This window comes from Herpailurus yagouaroundi, unplaced genomic scaffold, assembly GCF_014898765.1.
Source record: "Herpailurus yagouaroundi ecotype Mexico unplaced genomic scaffold, PumYag 140, whole genome shotgun sequence".
NCBI classification, from domain to species: domain Eukaryota; kingdom Metazoa; phylum Chordata; class Mammalia; order Carnivora; family Felidae; genus Herpailurus; species Herpailurus yagouaroundi.
In genome coordinates this window covers 96,373,764-96,394,547 of record NW_024412395.1, presented here as the reverse complement: position 1 = coordinate 96,394,547, position 20,784 = coordinate 96,373,764, and the positions used below count along the sequence as shown (strand labels likewise).

Sequence of the window (20,784 nt, the reverse complement as noted above, 5' to 3'; positions counted from 1 at the left end):
CACCAGGGATTCAGCAGTGAAAAGCAGATGTGGGCCATGCCCTCCTGGAGCTGACTTTCTGGTCGGGAAATGGGATAAACAAGTAAACACGTGAAAATGAAATAATTAAGCACACCGACCTGGGAAGGGAAACAAAGGGGACCAGAGAGAGAATGAGAGCGGAATCCCTCAAGCAGAGAAGAAAGTCTGTTTGTAGCTTCTCGGGACACAGGACCCTCCCATGCCCAGGTCAGGAGTCATTGTTTAGACAAGCCTGAGGCTTGGCGCTGTGAGGGCATTACTGTTTCAACTTGCATTGACGATGTCACAATGGGCCCTATGGGGACAGGGACTGAGGACCCAGTGAATTGCTGCAGAGGGGCAGAGGCGAGGGGAGGAGCTGGCAGAAGAGGCAGTAGGGACTCCCGCTGCCCTCCCCCCTCCCCCAGGTCTCTATCCAGCCTATGACAGACCTGGCCCGGCTCAGGAGGAGGTGAGCAGGTGACCATGGCGATCAGCCTCTCTGCCTCGTCCATTGCCAACAACTGGCTCCCAAGCTACCCTGAGGTAACCAGGCCTGCCTTCTAGGTCTGTCTTGGGTGGGAGAGTCCCAGCCAGAGCAGATCGCCAACCTGTAAGCCGAGCATTGTCCTAGGCACTGTGGGGGGTGATAAGATGCGGGAGATATGGCCCCTGCCCTCGAGTTGCTGACAAATTAGACCTTAAGCAAGAGGCTTATCAGAATAATACTCCTCGTCCTCTCCTGGCTAGCTTTGGAGGCGGAGGGTGCTAATTGTTGATAGGATCATTACAAACATCCCTGTCTGGTCCCCCAGTTTCTCTCTGTGTGGGCACACAAGGCACTGAGCTTAAGGGCAGCTCCCCCGTCGGCCGCAGTATTTTTGAGAATCTGAACTGTGTTTCTCAGGGTGATCTAAGGATAGAATTTGCAGCATGAGATAAAAACACACATTCCTGAGCCCCAGCCCAAACCTTCCAAAGCAGAGTTCTCGAGGATAGGGCTCATGAATCTGCATTTTCAAAAACACCCTAGGTAATTTTTACCCTAAGCACTGCCCTGGTGTTTAAATACCTACTATAGTTCCCCAGTCCAGCTGAGCAGCCTGGGTCAGTTTCTCCGTCCAAGATGGGTGTTGGTTTTGATATTTTTATTACTGATGAAAAGCCATGATTCATAGGCTGCTAGTGGCTGGCTGTCAGCTTGGAAGGAATCAGAGGCCACTGAGAAAAGAATTCTCTATCTTTTCGATCCATCTATAAAATGCTTACCTGAGCAGACACTGTTTAAAAGCCATTAAAATACCAGACACAGAATAACCCAGTCCCTGGAACTTTATAGACATATTTACTCAAACCCAAGTGCTTGCAAAAAGTAAATAAAAGGGAAGCAAAATGAGCAAGCCACCCCTAGAAATACAAACAGAAAGTAAACAGCCCTGTTCACTAAAATAAACAGGACAAATCCAGCGAGGATTAAATGACCTCTAGTCAGACAGGCTCAGAGCCAGAAATGCCCCATCTTGGCTCCGGGAGGAAGGAGAGGTGAGAGCCTGTCCCTGTCACCTGGGGGTATATGCCAGGATCACTGCCTTGGTGGCCAGAGCCGGGCCTGCAAAAGCAGACATCATCCTGGGGGGTATGGGTGCTCCTCAACCCTCCCTGCAAGCCCGCCGCGGGGCCTGAACATCTCCATGTTTCAAGATCAAGAAGTGTGCCCCAAAAAGCCTCTGATAAAATGCACATTTTCTGGAGGTATAGAACCTTGAGTCGCTATTATATGCCATTTACTCCTTAATTTAGTGAACATTTATTTAGCACTTGCTGTGTTTCAGGCCCTGAGCCCGTCGCTAAAGATATCAAGATAAGGAAGGCATAACCGTGCCCTCAAGTTGCTCACAGCTTAATATGAAAGAAACAAGAACAAATAGTAACATATAGTGTTCACTGCCGATTTGATACACTTAATGATAAGCACCCTACAGGCACTGTTTAGCCCTCATAACATGATGGGTCTCATTCAAGGATCTCATTTACTCTTCCTGACATCAGGCAGTCATTACGGATGTCTTTCCACATTTTACAGATGCGCAAACTGAGGCTCAAAGTCTATGGTATGATGGTAAATGGTTAATAAGCTCTTTGAAACTAAAAAAAAAAAAAAAAAAAAAAAAAAAAAGCCCTGATTCATAGTGTTTGTAAATCTCGGTAGTGTAAGTACTCCCGGGTTGGTTTCAAGCTACCAGCCCGATGTCACTGAATGTGGAGTTGGAAAGACATAGGGGTGTGAGCTGGTTCCAGCCCTTCAGGCAAACAAGGCTCACAGCTAATCAATGGAGGGGCCAGAACTTAAACCCAGGTATGTGTAATCCCAAGCCCCCGTGCACAACCACTTTGTTATACCGTCAATAACTACATGAGATCATTGACATTTGAAAGGGGATACATCTTAAGACCTTTGTGAAGTGCCAGTTTTACAATGCTCCATAAAACTTCTTGGCTGGTTAATAGCCTGTGCTTCCTCTAGCTCTGTTTTTATTACCCACAAGAGCCGTTGGTTTTCTTTCGAGGGCCATTTAAAAAACTTTTTAATTTTGAAATAATTATCATTCACAGGAGGTTGCTAAAATAGCACAGAGAGGGCCTGTGTAACTTTAACCCACTTTTCTCAATGGTCACATCTTACATAACGACAGGATAATATCACAATCAGGCAAGTGACATTGGCAAAAGGTGTGTGTATATTTCTATGCCCTATTACCTAGGAGTGCCAGATTTGACAAATAAAGATACAGGATACTCGGTTAATTTTTTTTTTTTAGTGTAAGTATATCCCATGCAACATTTGGGACATACTTATACTAAGAAATTATTCTTTATCTGAAATGCAAATTTAATTGGGTGTCCTGTATGTTAGCTGGCAACCCTCATTTTATCACATGTGTAGAGGCATGCAACCACTGCCCTAATCAAGATACAGGACCATTGTGCCACCACAAAGATGTTCCTTGTGCTACCCCTTTAGAATCACGCCTGTCCCGTAGCAACCACTAATTCCCTCTCCATGCCTATAATTTGGTCATTTTTTTTCCCCCGCTTAGCATAACATCCATGAGATCCAATCAAGTTGTTGCAGTTTTCAATACTTTGTTCCTTTTAAATGCTGGGGAGTATTCTCTGGGGGCCAATTTTAAAAATGAATAATTTTTTTTTAATCTCATTCATTGGGTATTTATTGTATCTCTACAAGGTGCCAGATGCAGACATGGAGCAGGTGATCTCGGTGCAGTCAGGGCTGGGTGTTTGCCAGGCAAGTAAGCAAATGCAGTGGCAGGGCACAGGCATGATTAAGACAACTGAGTGAATTATGCTGGAACCCGATGTGGGGCTCAAACTCAACATGATCACATGTGAGATCATGACCTGAGCCGAGATCAGAAGTCAGATGCTTAGGACACTTAAACCAATCGAGCCACCCAGTTGCCCCTATTTTTTGTTTAAATATCATCAACATCAAAAGAAACATTCTATCCACACCTCCTTCCAAATGTAGACACAATTTCTATATCAGAAGTAATACAGGGGCACCTGGGTGGCTCAGTGGGTTGGGTGTCCGACCTCAGCTCAGGTCATGTTCTCACGGTTCATGGTTCCAGCCCCACATCAGGCTCTGTGCTGACCTCAGAGCCTGGAACCTGCTTCAGAGTCTGTGTCTCCCTCTCTCTGGCCCTTCCCCATTCACGCTCTGTCTCACTCTCTCTCAAAAATAAACATTAAAAATTTTTTAAAAATAAAAAGAAGTAATACAGTTTTACATGGGTATTTTTAAAAATTTTTAAATGTTTATTTATTTTTGAGAGAGAGAGAGAGAGAGAGAGAGTGTGAGTGGGGGAGGTGAGGAGAGAGAGGGAGACACAGAATCTGAAGCAGGCGCCAGCTCTGATCTGTCAGCACAGAGCCCGACACGGGGCTCGAACTCACAAGACTGCAAGATCATGACCTGAGCCAAAGTCAGATGCTTAACCGACTGAGCCACAGAGGCGATTACCTGGGCATTTTTAAACTGAAGATTTTAGGGTTAAGTGTTAACTAACAAATTGCTCACTAACTCAATCAGGGTACAGAAGAAAACAAGATGGTCACAAAAAGTACTTAAAGATCATCTTTCCATCTGTTTTTTAAATTTACTTATTTCATTTTAAAAGTGGGTAATATGTGTATGTAGAAAAAAATTCAAAACATACAAAAGGACTTATAGGAAAAAAGAAACATTCCTCCTACCACAGACCCTTAGCCAAAATTTCTCTTTCCCAGAGTCACTATTTTCTTGTGACTGCTTTAAAACATATAAGAATGCGTGTATGTGCGTTTGTGTTTATACACAAACAGAACATACCATAACTGCTATTCTGCACCTTGTTTTTTCCCTTAGTATATCTTGGAAATTGTTCCCTATCAGTACCTATAGAGGTGCTGCATTCTTTTAACCATACAAAATACTTTTTAAAGCCTCCCTCCTAGAACGTAATTGGTTGAAAATTTCAATCTTACCGAAGCGACTCACCTCAAGGCATCCTGGGATTTGTAGTTCTTAATCCGTTGAGTCTTGCATGGAAAACAGAACTTGAGCAGAAGACTTGTGCTGGAAACGAAAATGTCCTTCCAACAACACTGTGAGAGGACATATTGTACCGTGTCCTATGTATGCTCCTATCATTATGCCCAGAAGCAAATTATTCATACATTGAAACAACCAAGATATCAATGAGACACCCAGGTCTGTCTTAGAATCAGGAAATCAAGATCATTTTAGCAAACAGGGACAGTACAGACACACACACACACACACACACACACACACACACACACACACCACGCCTTTTCTCCCTTACATTGCTTTGGTCTTCTGTATCTCAAAGCAGACTTAACAATTATGTGACAAATTACTACTTAGAAAGCTTCTCTCACAAACAGAGGGGTCAGAAAGGATACATATAACCAATGGACACACGCTGAAGTGTGTGTGACTAATTGCTATGATAACTTCCAGGTATTTGCTCTTTATTTAAATTTTTTTTTCAACGTTTATTTATTTTTGGGACAGAGAGAGACAGAGCATGAACAGGGGAGGGGCAGAGAGAGAGGGAGACACAGAATCGGAAACAGGCTCCAGGCTCTGAGCCATCAGCCCAGAGCCTGACGTGGGGCTTGAACTCACAGACCGTGAGATTGTGACCTGGCTGAAGTCGGACGCTTAACCAACTGCGCCACCCAGGCACCCCAGGTATTTGCTCTTTAAAAGTTGTTCAGCCAATGGGGCACCTGGGTGGCTTAGTCGGTTAAGCATCTGACTTGGGCTCAAGTCATGACCTCTTCATTCGTGGGACTCAGGTCATGACCTCTTCATTGGTGAGTTCAAGCCCCGGGTCAGGCTCTGAGCTGTCAGCTGTCTGTCAGCTGTCAGAGCCTGCTTCAGATTTTGTGTCTCCCATTCTCTCTGCTCCTCCCCTGCTCATGCGCTCTCTCTCTCTCTCTCTCTCTCTCTCTCTCTCTCTCTCTCAAAAATAAATAAACATTTAAAAAAATAATAAAGTAAGATAAAAGTTGTTCAGCCAAACAGAAATGAATGATGGTAGCATTGTAAACATCAGCTAAGGACTAGTCAGGAAGATTTTCTCAGCAGGCTGAGGGCAAGAATGATTCTCAGAAACTTTTTTTGGATCGCTAAGGTCCCCCCCTTGACCCTCCCATTTCCTAACTAATGCCATTCCATTCTCCCTCCAAACCTGTTTCCACGCACTTACATGTATATGCATATAAAATCTAGACATTTAGCTCATTATGTGAATTTTACCTAAATGCTCTTGCCGTGTACGTGTTGTTCTGGAAATCGCCTTTTTTTCATTCAGTATATTCAGAAATTTTTTCTATGATAATACATGACAAGCATGACCTCATTCCTTTTTTAAATTTTTTATTTTTTTACATTTATTTATTTTTGAGAGACAAAGACAGACAGCATGACCTGGGGAGGGGCAGAGAGAGAGGGAGACACAGAATAAGAAACAGGCTCCAGGCTCCGAGCTGTCAGCACAGAGCCCGATGCAGGGCTCGAACCCACGAATCGTGAGATCATGACCTGAGCCGAAGTCGGGCACTTAACCGACTGAGCCACCCAGGTATCCCTGACCTCATTGCTTTTTACTACCACACAGCAGTTTAAAACAACGTGTCTCAAACTTGAATTCGCATGCAGACTAGCTAGGGATCTTGTTAACATGCAGATTATGATTTGATTGGTTTGCGGTGAGCTCTGTCATTCTGCATGTCTAGAAAGTTCCCTAGAATTGTAGATGCTGCTGGTCAAAAATCACACTGTGAGGAACAAAGACATAGAGTCTGAGAGAAGTTGTGTGCTAGAGCTGACTTGGATCAGCTCATGAGAAATGATTATCAAATGTCCAGGAATTTTGTGATCCTGCCATTAAACATAGAAATCATTAAAAAATTCAATTATGCACTCTTAATAAATTATATTGCAAACATATAATAAATACTCAAAAATCATCACCTTCTTAGCTATTTTATTATCAATCTGTGCTCCTTTTTTAAAGTTTATTTATTTATTTATTTATTTATTTATTTATTTATGTAAGCAATCTCTACACCCAACATGGGGCTTGAACTCACGACCCCAAGATCAAGAGTCACATGCTCCTCTGACGGACCTAGCCATGCACCCCTCAATCTATGCTCTTGAGTTTATTTATGTCCATTATATCTGTATGGTACAAATCTATACAATGCCCTGCTTTTGTGCATCTCTTCCTAACTCCACATTCAGTTCATGCTGGCAGCTTGGAACAAGCTACTGGGAGAGTTTACATCACAGAAATTGGGTATAAAGGCATGCATTACCCCAAGTCTTCTCCAACACTTGACGTTACTTTGCTAATATGACAAATCAAAAATGGCACCTCATTTTTAGCTTGCATTTCCCAGATTACAGTGAGACTGAGTATCTCATACTCATTCTTAGGAATTTAATAGTATTTCTTGTTCTTGTAAATAGGACCGTTTTACTAGTATATTTTCTAGTTGATTATTGCACAGGAAAGCTGATGATTTTCAAAATCAGGTCACTCCTGCTACCCGTTCAAATAGCTTATCAGCTTATTTTCTTGGAGGTTCTAGGTAATCAAGTAATCTATAAATAACGAGAAAATTTACTTTTCCATATTTATAGTTGTTTATTTTGCTTTGTGGCACTGGCTTTCACTGCAGATCCACGTTGACTGCCAGCAGTAATAGCTTACCAGTGTCTTACTTCTGACTTGAACAGGAGCGCTTCTGTATTTCCCCACTAATTTCTACTGTAGATTTCTGGTAGATAGTCTTTATCCTTCCTTTCTGGTTTCTTTCTTTCTTTTTTTTAAGCTTATTTATTTTTGAGAGAGAGAGACAGAGCACAAGCAGTGGAGGGGCAGAGAGAGAAGGAGACACACAATACCAGAATCCAAACCAGGCTCCAGGCTCTGAGCTGTCAGCCTAGAGACAGAGGCGGGGCTCGAACCCACTGACCGGACCTCGAGATCATGACCTGAGGGGAAGTCAGCCGCCCAACGCCCCGCAGGCGCCCCCCCTCTTTCTGGTTTCTTAAGAGGATTTCATTTGGTTTTTTTTTTTTTTTTTTTTTTTATCAAGAATAGATGTTCAATTTATCAAAATGTTTACTTTCACTTTCTAAGTTACCCATTTTGGTGTTATTTCAATTTCTCACATTAGCATGTACTTTTTTTTTTTTTGTTCTCAGAAGAGCATTAAAATTTTTTTGTTAAATTTCCTTCCCTTATACATTGCACCCGTTTCAGTTCTTGTCACTGTCCGCGAATGTGTCCCCCACTAACCAGCCTCTGGCTCTCAGAGGAAAAGAATGTTCTTTCCATGACACTCTCAGCACAAAAACTATACATTTCAATAAACAGGGAATGCCATGAATTTACCCCACCCCCTGTATATTCTTGAACACTCCCCCGCAATACCTACTTCTGTGAATTGAAGGCTGCGGGGCCTTTCTGACCACTCCCCTGGCCCATTCCTACCCCAGTATATAAAGGGCAGCTTGCTCACCTGTAATCCCTAGAGTGTTAACACCGCTGAGTGCTGGGCCCTGTTTTGTACCTAGGGGCCACCAACAGTCCTGATCAGAATCTATGACTAGGTGGGCACCTTGGTTTTTTAAATTGTGGCTTACCACTCTTGACGTGAAAACTGGGATTGCCTCCAAGAACATGTGAAGTTTATTTTGTCCTCTTAAGAAGTGGAAAGAGTGCAGGTATGAGTCATTCCAGATGCATCCAAACAGTTGTGTGATCTTAGGCAATCAGGGGACTTGCCGGGTAACGTTACAACTCACCAAGGTGCATAGAAAAAGGCCGAGAAACGATCTGAGAGTAGCTTGCTCCAGGCCCCTGGAATCAAATTAATTGGGCTCAAACCCCACCTCTGCCATTTACTGCCCTGGACAGGGTACTTGCCTCCGTATTTCGTTTCGTTCATGTGTAAAATGGGGACAGTAAAAGTACAAAGTTGACGAAGCAGTTGTGAAGATTAAACGAGGTAACACGTTAAGCCTTACTGGAAAGCTAAAGCTTATGGTGAACGCTCCATAAACACTAGCCATGTTGCTTTTATTACCACAAGGGTGCCTGCGGTGAGAGAGAGCACTTTGTACCGTACTCGTCGGACCAGGTGAGCCGGCAGGGGCGAGTTTTTTCTCAGATTCTCTGACCTGGGACAGGCGACGAGGCGTGTGACTCGGAGGCTGCTCTAGCACCTCCCGGGCAGCAGAGGGCCCCCGCCCCCACCGCGGACGGCGGGGCGGGGCTGGCGGCGCGGCCTATCTCGGGGCGGAGCAAACGGCGCGGCAGAGCAAACGGCGCGGCAGGGGCGGGCCCGGAGGCGGGGGCTAGCGAGGGGCGGGGCGGGCAGAGAGCCGGAGCCAGGCTAGCGGACACCGGCCCACGCGTCGGGTTATGCAGGTAGGTGTCTCCGGCCCGCCCAGCTGCAGCTCAGATCCCCTCCGATCCCGTTCGGGACTGAGGTCAGCAGCGCTCTGAGGTGAGGGCCGTGCCCGACCCAAAGCGAAACCGAAAGCCCGGCCTCCGTGACCTGGTCTTCCTGGGGTTGGAAAAGGGTGGCCTGCTATAGACTGTGGGGGTGGAGGGGACGGGGTGGGGGTGGGGGGTATTCCCCAGAGAATAGGGCTTTGGCTGCTTGGTGCAGGCCCGCCCGGAGTTTAGGGGCCCGTTTGGGAGCTGAGAGCTTGGAACCGACCGGGATTTCCCCGGTGGGCGGGCACGTGGGGGTAGCATTTAGGGGGCCGGGCTAAAGCTCGTATTGGGGGCGGGCCGTCTGGGAGGAGCTGGGCTGGGAGCACCCTTGGGGTTGTGATACTTTGGCTGGAGGGCTGGAGCTTTCTGCTGAGACAGGTTTGGCCCGGCATCTGCGTCTGTCCGTAGCGAAAGGGGCGGAAGCAGAGGTCTGAACCTCGCAGCGGTCACTTAGGGAGAATGGGGCTGGGGAAGGAGGTGGTTCCCGGGGCCTGGATGATATAACTCTAGGGTCCCAAACCTCTAGGAGTCTGAGCACCTCCCCTCCCCTAGGTGGTCATGACCGGCAGAGCCCGCAAAGAGGCGGTGCAGGCCGCGGCCCGGGAACTCCTCAAGTTCGTGAACCGGAGCCCTTCTCCTTTCCACGGTAAGTGACCAGGACAGGGGAGGAGGGTGGGGCCGGTGTGCCCCCTTAACCCGCTTCCATCGCTCTGAAAGCCTTCTTTCGCTATAGCTGTGGCTGAGTGCCGCAGCCGCCTCCTCCAGGCTGGCTTCCATGAACTCAAAGAGACGGAGAGCTGGGATATCAAGCCAGAGAGCAAGGTACTTGGGGTGGGGTGGGGGCAGAGAAGCATGTTCCTAGGCTGGGGCTCAAAGTCCTTTGTGCCAGCTGGCTAGCTAATCCAACTCAATCTCCGCACCCCTTCACCCCCCCCCCCCCCCCCCCAAAAACCCCCCCCCCGAACACCCCCCCCCAAAACTTTGTTGGGGGGGGCGGCCCTGTTCTGGGCACCGGTTTCTGCCTCCTTGGGGCCCACCCGGCCGGCCCGTGCCTGGGGTTGTGGAACTGGGGCTGGGGGGGGGGGGGTGGGGGGGACAGGTCAAAAGGAAGTGGAGAGGTACAGATTGGGGAGTCTATTCCTGAAACTTGTCGCCCCCTTCCTCCACACTTTGGGCCCTTCTCTGCAGCAGTATTCGCTGTGTGTTAACTAGCTCTCGATCAGTCTGTCTCCTCTCCACATCATGTCGTCCAGCCTTCTCTCACTTCCCCACCTTCACACGCAGGTGAAACGGCGGTCCCGCCGCAGCCAGGTGGGATTCCAGCAGGTTGGTGTGGAGACCTATGGTGGTGGGATCTGGAGCACCTGGTTTGACCGGGACCTGACCTTGGCCGGACGAGTCATTGTCAAGGTGGGAACTGGGGTTGGACCTGGGAGGTTCTCACCTTCAGCTGCCTGAAGATTGACTGTAACCTTCCCTTAGGGTACCTGTGGAGAGCCCCCCAGGGAAGGGGTGGCGGGGCAGTCTGGTCTGAGGACCATGTTGGTCAGTCTGGGGTTTTAACCAACGGTGATTGGGAGGTGCCCTGGGCTGACCTGGCCTGGTGGGCCACAGTGTCCTACCTCAGGCCGCCTGGAGCAGCGCCTGGTGCACGTGGACCGGCCCATTCTCCGCATCCCACACCTGGCCATCCATCTGCAGCGAAATGTCAACGAGAACTTCGGGCCCAACATGGAGATGCACTTGTGAGTCTGGTGCGAGGGCTGTGGCACCAGGTGAGGGAAGGGGCCCGGTGGGATCTAGGACACCACTACCTACCTAATGGTGGCCACAGCCAGGTTCTACTGTTGGGACCCAGCTGATGCTATCTGAGGTCCCTCATTGCTCTGCCACTTGGAAAGCAAGCTGAGAATCAGGGCAAGGGCAGTTCCCACTGGGAGATGCTGGAGCTCAGGGATGCCATGCCTCCAGCCCTCCCCACACTTCCCTCTTGTGACTCCACACAGAGTCCCCATTCTTGCCACAGCCGTTCAGGAGGAGCTGGAGAAGGGAACTCCTGAGCCTGGACCTCTCAGTGCTGCGGTAAGAGAGTCCCCTGCTCATGGGGAGGAGTAGGGCAGGGACTGATTCTCTGAGAAGGGGGAGGAGGGGAAGAGCCAGACCTTCTCCTAACATCCTTTTGCCCTGCAGGATGACCGGCACCACTCGGTCCTCATGTCCCTTCTCTGTGCCCATCTGGGACTGTGCCCCGAGGATATCTTGGAGATGGAGCTCTGCCTTGCTGACACCCAGCCTGCGGTGAGGAATGGTTGCCGGAACTCATGGGTGGGGATCGCCGGGATCCTAGCCTACCTCTGTGTGCCCTGAAGCACTCACCGCGTCGGCCGGTCCCCCAGTTACTCCCATCTCATCCCTGTTCTTTCCGGTAGTCATCATGCCCCTCTGCCTCCAGGCCAGTGGTTCTCAAAAGGGCACTTTCCTGCTCCAGAACTGCCTACCTGGACGTCTGTGGTGGGGCCTGGAAATCAGTCCTTCCACACGCTCCTTAGGGGTTTCTGCTGCAGGCGGTCACTTGTACTTTGACCCATACCGACCCTACACCTCTGAGGGCAGAAGGCCTGGCTGTGCCCCCCCACCCCTTTCTCTGGAGCCTGCCCTCGTGCCCCTCTGAGTTGCCCACAGTAGGAGATTGTGAAGTCTTTGGATGTTTGGGCCTGTTTGAATGTGCACTGTTTCCGGGCTGGTCTCTTGTTTATTTCCTTAGCTTGTCTTGTGACCATTCAGCGTCTCCCTTTTCTAGTCCCACAGGAACTGGTAGGAACCATAGACATCACCCTCCCATCCCTCAGCTCCTGCCCGGCCCTGTTCCCCATCGTCCACTCAGCCCTACACGGCAGATCACAGTGCTCTAAGCCAGGGGGGCAGGGAGGGGCCGCGCCCAGAGCCAGGGAGGCTCGCTCACACTCAGGCATTGGGGAGCAGGGAGAAGCAGGTGAGTTGGGGTGAGGGGTCGAAAGGCAGGCTGACTGTCCTGTATTTCTAGGTCCTGGGCGGTGCCTACGAGGAGTTCATCTTTGCCCCTCGGCTGGACAATCTGCACAGCTGCTTCTGTGCCCTGCAGGTGAGTGGCAGCGGCACCCCAGGCAGCACATCACCAGGAGGAGCAGCAGTGGGGGTGGGGAGGACTGCCTCAGGTCCTAGCAGGTCAGAAGAGGGCCGCCGGCCACCTCCCCGGTCTGCTGGTGCTGGCTGGGCCATGGGCAGGGGCTGAGGTGAGGGAAGGCTGAGAGGCCGGCCAGGGCACTATGGTGTCTCCTCCTCGCCCTGCTCCGTCTGCTTCTCCCCTGCGTTAGCCTCTGCTCCAAGGGAGAGGCCTTAGCATCTCATAAGGCAATGTCCTCCGCCTCCCTCTGCTCCCCCTGCCTTCCAGGCTGAGGCCCACCCAGCCTTCTGTCTGTGCCTTGGGGTCTCAGTGGGGCAGTCTGTCTTCTTCCCAGTCACCTTGATGTCCCCACCTTTCCACCCTAGTTCTATTTCCTTTTTTTTTGTTTTTTGAGAGAGAGAGGGAAAGAGGGCACAAGTGAGCAAGGGGCAGAGAGAGAGAAAGAGAATCCCACGAGGGGCAGAGAGAGACAGGGGGAGAGAGAGAGAAGCAGGGCTCCCCTGAAGCAGGACTTGTGCTCACCCGATGTGGGACTCAAACTCACATACTGTGAGATCATGACCTGAGCCAAAGTCAGATGGTTAACGACTGAGCCACCCAGGTGCCTGTCAGTTCTATTTCTTTCTTTCCTCTTGCCCTGTCCCTTGTCATACCTCTCCCTCCCTCCCCATCCTGTTCTTGGAGACAGGCTTTGGGCTGTAACTTGAGACCAGAGCCAGACCTGGGACCTGTATTAGCTTCTGCAGCCAGCCAGCTGCATCACCTCGATGGAGTCCGGGTCACCTGGTCACCTCTTTGGACCTTGATCTTTTCACTGAGGCCAATTAGTTTACATGCTCTGTGTGGTTCTTTTGACTTTCCAGGATTCTCAGCTCTTCCCCTCCAGCTTATTCATCCTCCTGCCTTTTGCATAGGAAGGTAGGGGAGGAGAACACCCAAAGGGTGGTTCTCCCAGTCCAGTTGAAAAGGTCTCCCGCGTGCTGGGCAGCGCCCCAAGAGGCGAAAGCCTGTAAAAGCCCCAGCCCACTTCCCTCTGGCCGTGATGACAGAAGGCAGGCGGGGAGTGTGAACCTCCGAGGTGTTGGTGGGGAGGGTTATGGAAGAAGGGGGGATGAGGAGGATGCTCTTGATACCCCCCCGCCCCCCAAACAGGCTTTGATCGACTCCTGTGCATCTCCTGCCTCTCTGGCCGCGGAGCCCCACGTGCGCATGATTGCTCTCTACGACAACGAAGAGGTACATAGAGGGTTCTGTGGAGGGTCCCCTCTGTGAACCTTTCTGCAGCCAGCTCGTGCCAGGTACCCACCGTAAGCCAGGGCTATTCCGGAAGCCACAAAGGTGGGAAGATACTGCCTGTGCTCTTAGCGCCTGGTCCCCCTGGCTCAGCATATATCTGCTTTCAGTAGTGAGACCACACCTCCCCTGTCTCTGTGTGTGCCACATGGTGAGCGTCTCGAGGACAGGGACCCTGCCCTTTCATCTGTTAGTCCCAGGGCTCAGCACATGGCGGGTCCTTTACTCTGCGTGCCTGTGTCAGGTGCAGTCTTAGACAACGCAACAGAGCCTGAACAGATGGGTTGTTCTCTCGCACGTAATTGCACGGGTCAGAGTGAGCAGTTCAGGACAGGTCTCTGCCATCCTGAGCACTCGGCTTCCATCTCAGGATCCAGGGTGGCTGTCCTAGCTCCTGCCATCGTGTCTGTACTGAGTTAGGAGGAGAGGAAAGGGCAGGGGGAGAGTGTACGCTCATTTAAGGCACCACCCAAAGGTGCCGTTCCTCACTGTCTGTGTTCATGGGACTTGGCATGGCCACGTTTAGCTGCAGGGGAAGCTGGGACTGTCCTCTCTACCTGAGTAGTTGTATGCTTAGCTGCAGTTTGGGTGTTCTGTTGTACAAGCTAGCACGGGTAGTTAGCCGCCTCTGTTACATGCATAAAAGAAGATTGGCCAGTGTGAGAGGGCATCTGCGAGGAGGCCCAGACATGAGGGTCAGGGGAAGGAAGAAGGGGGGGGGCAATGTAGGAAGCCCGCAGAAAGTGCTGTCGCTGCCCCAGAGACAACTCAGGGTTAGTTTGGCCCCAGCCCACCATCAGGTTTTCGGTGGCACGGTGTTGGGGACATTGCTGACAACATCCCACAGTCCTCAGCCACTGAATCAGTTGGGTCCCGGGCCAGTCTGGGTGTTGGGCCCCTCTCCTTGGCCTCTGCCTCAGGCCCCCGATCCCAGAGCCAGTCTCTGCTCTCACCAGGTGGGGTCCGAGAGCGCCCAGGGGGCACAGTCGCTGCTGACAGAGCTGGTGCTGCGCCGGATCTCGGCCTCATCCCAGCACCTGACGGCCTTCGAGGAAGCCATCCCCAAGTCCTACATGATCAGCGCAGACATGGCCCACGCCGTGCACCCCAACTACCTGTGAGTCCGCCAGGCCAGGCTCGGCTTGTAGTCCTCACAGCTGGCGGCCCGCGGGTAACCTAACGCTGGGCCCCAGCCCCTCCCCCTTCCCCTCCTTCCTCCTTCTGGCGGAAAGGTCAGTGGCGGCTTCCTCTTGACTGCTCCCTCTTGACTGCTCCAAGGCCCAAATTGGCCAAAGTCATGTGATGCCCCTCCCAGGTACGTTGAAGAGACTCTGTGAACTTCTTTCCCTCTGTTGCTAGAGGCTTCCTGGAACACTGACATGCCTCCTAGGTCCTGCCAGGCTGGGTGGGGAAGAACGCTGGGATGCATTAGTGATGTTTCCACGGGGTAGGTGGTGGTGATGCCAGGCCCACTTCCTGTTTGCCATCCCTGGTCCTTAATCTGCCTCTTGCAGGGACAAGCATGAGGAGAACCACCGGCCCTTATTCCACAAGGTGAGGTAGTCCTGTTTCTCCTTAGGACTTGGGAGGCCTGGCTGGTTCTGGGCCCATCACTCGTGTGTGACTCGCCCTCATTTCCTGGTGTCCCTCTCTCCAGGGCCCGGTGATCAAGGTCAACAGCAAGCAGCGCTATGCCTCGAATGCAGTTTCAGAGGCCCTGATCCGAGAGGTGGCCAGTAATGTTGGGGTGCCCCTGCAGGTGAGGCCGGGCCCTGCCTGGGAAGATGTGATGGAGGGAGTGGGGTTGGGGGACATAAGCAGATGGGCCCCCAGTGGAGGGGGGCCTGGTAGCTGACCTGTAGTGGATGGGCTTCCAGTCGAGTGAGAAGAGTGGGTTTTGGATGTAGGTGGAGCTGGGATGAGTGCTGGCTCTGCTGTGGGGCTGGCCCTGCCACTGAGGGCCAGTCTCCTCATTTCTCTGAGCCTCAGTTTCCACACCTGTAAAATGGGGCTGATAACGATGCCTCTCCTGGATTTCTGTCAGAACTGAAGGTACAGAGTGCTCGAGGCACATGGTGGGTCAGTCCTGCCTTTTTCCCATCCAGCCCCCTGTGTCTCTCTGACATACCTTGGGGGCTTCCATAAGGCAAGTTCAGGGCTGGGGAGACTGGAACTCTAACGGCCTCGGCATTCTCGCCTCAGCAGTGGCCCATCTCGACAGAAATAGGTAGAAGCAGAGATTTAAGGGACTGGGGCCCAGGTGATCCAGTGACAAGCAGTGAGCAGGTCCTGGTGACTCAGGACCCTGGCATCCTGTCTCCCGGCTCAGGGCTCTCTCTGCCGCCCAGCCCCACCCTGTCCCCTGTAGACCTGAGTAGTTCCACTCTTAGGGAAGCCTCTTTGAGGAGGTGACACTTTGAGCTGGGACTTAACTACCAGAAAGAGGCGTGGGTGAGTCTGCAGGAAGAGCATCCCAGCCAAAGGGAATGAGTGCAAAGGCCCTGGGGGGAGGCGGGGGACAGGAGTGAGCTTAGTCTCTCAGGAAGAGACAGAGCCCCAGTGATAGAGCTGGGGTGAGAGCCAGAGTTGCAGGGAGAGAGGCCTGCCCAGGCCAGCTTTATAGGGCCTTCTAGGCCATGGAAGGGGGTTTGCATTTTCTTCTAAGGCAGTGAGACGACATTGGAGGAATTTTCTTTAATAACTTACAGCAGAAGCAGGACATGTGTCGTTCAGAAAATTAGGAAATACAAAAAGAAACAAAATGTTAATCCACAGAGATTTGTGTATATTCTTCCAGATTTTTTTCTATGCGTATACTTAACACATATTTTTTTACAAAATGGAATTGTATTGGATATATTTCTTGTTTTCTCTTCACTCCGTATTGTTTACCTTTTCATTTCAGTAAATTTTTGTTTCAATAAATTTGTATCTAATGCACAGATCATTTTTTTAAAAAGTAAGCTTTACACCCAGTGTGCTTAAATTCACGACCCCAAGGGGCCCCTGGGTGGCTCAATCGGTTAAGCGTCTGACCTCAGCTCAGGTCATGATCTCACGGTTCGTGGGTTCGAGCCCCACTTCAAGATCTGTGCTAACAGTTCAGAGCCTGGAGCCTGCTTCGGATTCTGTGTCTTCCTCTCTCTCTGCCCCTCCCCCGCTCATGTTCTGTCTCTCAAAAATAAATAAGAAAACACTAAAAAATTTTTAATTAAAAAAATAATAAATTCATGACCCCAAGATAAAGAGTCACATGCTCTACCAACTGAACCAGCCAGTCACCTCCAGATCATTTTCAGTTTTCCCTAGTTATCCCCAAAATATTCTTTGTTTTGAGAGAGAGAGAGGGAGCTCAGGTGGGGGAGGGGCAGAGAGAGAATCCCAAGCAGGCTCCCCACTGTCAGTGCAGAGCCCGATGTAGGGCTCAGACTCACAAACTCATGAGATCATGACCTGAGCTGAAGTCGGAGACTTAACCAATTGAGCCACCCTGGCACCTTTCCCCCAAATATTCTTTACAGACATTTGTCCCACCTTAGTATCCAGTTCAGGACCGCATTATGTCTGGTTGATATGTTGCTTAAATGTCTCATAACGTAGTGCAGCCCTCACCACCCCCCTTTTAAAATAGCATTGACTTAAAAGAATAAAATATTGTTGAAGAAACAAGGCTCATCATCCCACAGGATTTCCCACTTGCTGAATTTGTCTGATTGCTTCCTCTTGGTGGTGTTTAGCTGGTGCCTGTAGGTCCTGCATTTCCTGTTGATTGGAATTCATGCCTAAAGGCTTAGCAGATGACACATTTTTAGCCAGAAGTCATGACTGGTGGGTCCCTCATGTTGCATCATACTTGTGTTATCTGGGTGCCCCACCCTTAGTGATGCAATGCGTTGGGGTGCCCTCCTTCCCCTCTGTCATATGGGGGTTTTCCTCCTTTGGCTGGACAGTACCCTGTGCAAGTGATGAATTCCCTAACAACCAGACACATGATGGTTTTGACACCAGTCAATAATCCTTGCTGAAGTCACTAAATTCATTCCCCCAATTCATCCCTTTTCTACGCATAATCCCTTCTGCATAGATTAGCTGCTGTTCTGGGAAGCAGAACTTTTCTCCCCGTCAGCCAGGGCTATTTGGTTATCATGCAATAGGGTTTCTGGTGGAAAGACGGGATAAATGCTAATTCTTTCCCTTTACTAATCAGTTTTCAAGGCGAGCTGTGTTAATAGCCACCTTACATGGCGACAGATAAGGGGCTTTTTTCCTTTTCCGTTTCTGTCATTAAATCAAGGGTTTCATTGGTTCGTTGTGACCCGAAGCACTGTAGCCATTTACTTTTTTTTTTTTTCAAATTTTTTTTAACGTTTCTTTTTGAGACAGAGCGTGAACAGGGGAGGGGCAGAGAGAGAGGGAGACACAGAATCTGAAACAGGCTCCAGGCTCTGAGCAGTCAGCACAGAGCCCGACGTGGGGCTCGAACTCACGGACCGTGAGATCATGACCTGAGCCGAAGTCAGACGCTTAACCGACCGAGCCACCCAGGCGCCCCTGTAGCCATTTACTTTCACCCTCGGATTATCATAACTTTGACCAGTGGGAACCCTGTTGACATGTGTCCTTTGACAGGACTCTCGAAAGTTGTCTTGCTTTTTGCATAACAAGAAATTGCAGGCTCATCTTGTTCATTTCTCTCCCCAGACATGGATGATGGTTTTAGAGACCATTGTCTGGCACCATGAGTGTCCATTGTTCTTGAGGAGTGGGGGGGGGGGGGGTGCTTTGGGGTCATTTCTGTAGACATAGTTAGAAAAGTATACATATTTTTTGCAAACCGTGAATTAATACTATACTTGGGGGCGCCTGGGTGGCGCAGTCGGTTAAGCGTCCGACTTCAGCCAGGTCACGATCTTGCGGTCCGTGAGTTCGAGCCCCGCGTCGGGCTCTGGGCTGATGGCTCGGAGCCTGGAGCCTGTTTCCGATTCTGTGTCTCCCTCTTTCTCTGCCCCTCCCCCGTTCATGCTCTGTCTCTCTCTGTCCCAAAAATAAATAAACGTTGAAAAAAAAAATACTATACTTGTGTAAGAAGTAATAGTGCTTAATTTACCTGATTATATAATCCTGTTTTCCCTTATACTAAAAATCTTAATTTTGAACATACTATGATTTTCTTATTTACTTATTTATTTTTTTAAATGTTTATTTTTGAGAGAGAAAGTGTGAGCAGGGAAGGGGCAGAGAGAAGAGGGGGGAACAGAGGATCAGAAACAGGCTCTGCTCACAGCAGACAGCCCGATGCGGGGCTCGAACTCACAAACCATGAGATCATGCATGACCTGAGCCAAAGTCGGATGTTTAACCAACCGAACCGACCACGTGCCCCTTCTTATTTAATTTAATTTTATCAGAATGTAAAGAAATTCAGAATGCCAATAGCAATATTTCTAAAAACACTAAAACTACAGAGTGATTGTTCTTTGTGTGTGTATGGGTACAGGAAGTGAGTGTGTGCTAAGCAAGAGGTTGATATAAAGGGTACATTTTGTTTTTTTTAATTCCCCTGCCTGCTATGTGGAGGAAGGAATCTTAATGGAAGGGAGGGTGGCTGGAATTAGGGTGGCAGTAGTTCAGATGGAGAGAGTAGGACCAATTCAGAATATACTGTCCTTTGGGCTTGCCATTTAATGTAGGCTATCTTTATTCTGGTCACATCTACTCTCTGAGGGGGCAGAAGTGGGCTCTCTGCCAGGCCCCCTTCAGTCCTGCAGCTCTAAGATGACTTCCTGTTTGGGCTTAATGAGCAGACACTACCTGTTGTTCATGAACCTGTCCTCCTCTCCGTAGGATCTCATGGTGCGGAATGACTCTCCCTGCGGAACCACCATTGGACCTATCTTGGCTTCTCGGCTGGGGCTGCGAGTACTGGATTTAGGCAGCCCCCAGCTGGCCATGCACTCCATCCGGGAGACCGCCTGCACCTCAGGAGTGCTCCAGACCCTCACCCTCTTCAAGGTGACTCCCACCTCATCCATCATCATGGTGGCTGGGCTCCTCCTCTGGTGCCTGGATTGGTGGCTGGGGCTCCATGCTACCCTGTAGGAAAGGAAGGGTGCCCATTCGTCTTGAGAGACAGGGGCCCCGATCAGCCTCCCGAGGATAATCAGAGGATAGAGTGGGGATGAGAGATGGAAAGACGGGGGCAGTTGTCATGTGTGGGTCAAGGACCTGTGTCTCTGGCTGGGCCTGTGTTGGCGGGAGCAGGGCCCCCCCCATCTTGTCTGCACTGATTCCAAATCCCTTGTTGCTCTCCGTTTTAGGGCTTCTTTGAGCTGTTCCCTTCTCTGAGCCGTAACCTCTTAGTGGATTGAGGCCTCTTGGAAAGACTTCTCTTGCACTTGAGAAGTTGTCAGCTGAGCTGAAGCTGGATTATTAAAGTGGATTTTTCACTCAGATGCATTCTGTTGTGCTCATTTGGAGGCTGGAGGGGTGGGAGTTGAATCTGGCTTGAACCACTAGAACCAGAACAGAGGGGGAGGTAGGGGGCAGGTGGGGGTGGGGGCGCAGCTCCTGGGAGCTGGAGGCCTGATCTCGAATCTCTTTCCCTTAAGGCCGTGCCTGAAGTGGGTGACAGGTAGGTGGGTCCACAATTGGAAGGTTCTTCTCCCATCCCTACTCCTCCCTTCTGGGAAGCAGCCTCAATGGTCTTCCATTACCGGAAGAGTCCAGGAGCCCATCTCCGTGCTGTGGGGGCTCCACGCTCAGCATGGGACCCCAGAGCTGCCCTGGGCAGCCCAGGCTGTCCCCCTCCCTGCCCCGCTCAGCCTCTTATGAATTTTTATAATCAATCTCTTATTATTCAATATTTTTCCTCTAGTTAGTAATTTCCCTCCATCATTTATCTCTCTTCTCTTTTCCTGTTTCCTTTTTTCCTCTTTTTCTTCCTCTTCTTCCTCTTCCTCCTCCTCCTCCTCCTGCTCCTTTCCTTGTATTTGTTCATTCTCCTTCTTTGTCTTAAGTTTGCCTATCTTGTGGTTTTTTTCCTAAGCACCAGCAGTCGTATTTGTTAGTGCTAAGTGTGCTGGTGACAGACCCTGACATGTGGCAGGTCACCATTACAAGCCTCTCGCTGGCTGAGCCCAGTCCTTTGGAGGCCGGGTTGACGGTAGAACGCTGCTTTGGAACTGAGTTCCCTGGTGTTGATGTGATCATAGGATCTCA

At 50.1% G+C, this 20,784-nt stretch overlaps 1 protein-coding gene across 1 annotated transcript; it reads left to right on the top strand.

Moving 5' to 3' along the window:
- The first annotated feature begins 418 nt into the window (after positions 1 to 418).
- Positions 419 to 20,018, top strand: DNPEP (aspartyl aminopeptidase). The gene is made up of 16 exons (XM_040476352.1): positions 419 to 546; positions 8,701 to 8,748; positions 9,663 to 9,756; positions 9,844 to 9,997; positions 10,090 to 10,164; positions 10,391 to 10,520; positions 10,725 to 10,855; positions 11,117 to 11,192; positions 11,301 to 11,408; positions 12,154 to 12,231; positions 13,426 to 13,509; positions 14,523 to 14,683; positions 15,081 to 15,120; positions 15,224 to 15,325; positions 19,411 to 19,578; positions 19,884 to 20,018. Exons 1-16 carry the CDS (start codon positions 487 to 489, stop codon positions 19,932 to 19,934), a joined length of 1,560 nt encoding a protein of 519 aa, XP_040332286.1. The 5' UTR covers positions 419 to 486; the 3' UTR covers positions 19,935 to 20,018.
- Positions 20,019 to 20,784: the final 766 nt, after the last annotated feature.

Excerpts from the sequence above, each read along its gene's own strand:
- DNPEP (XM_040476352.1), top strand. The coding sequence starts at position 487 with ATGGCGATCAGCCTCTCTGCCTCGTCCATTGCCAACAACTGGCTCCCA. Across the intron at positions 12,232-13,425 it reads GCTGCTTCTGTGCCCTGCAG|GCTTTGATCGACTCCTGTGC; the intron begins GTGAGTGGCAGC and ends CCCCCCAAACAG. Across the intron at positions 14,684-15,080 it reads GCCGTGCACCCCAACTACCT|GGACAAGCATGAGGAGAACC; the intron begins GTGAGTCCGCCA and ends TGCCTCTTGCAG.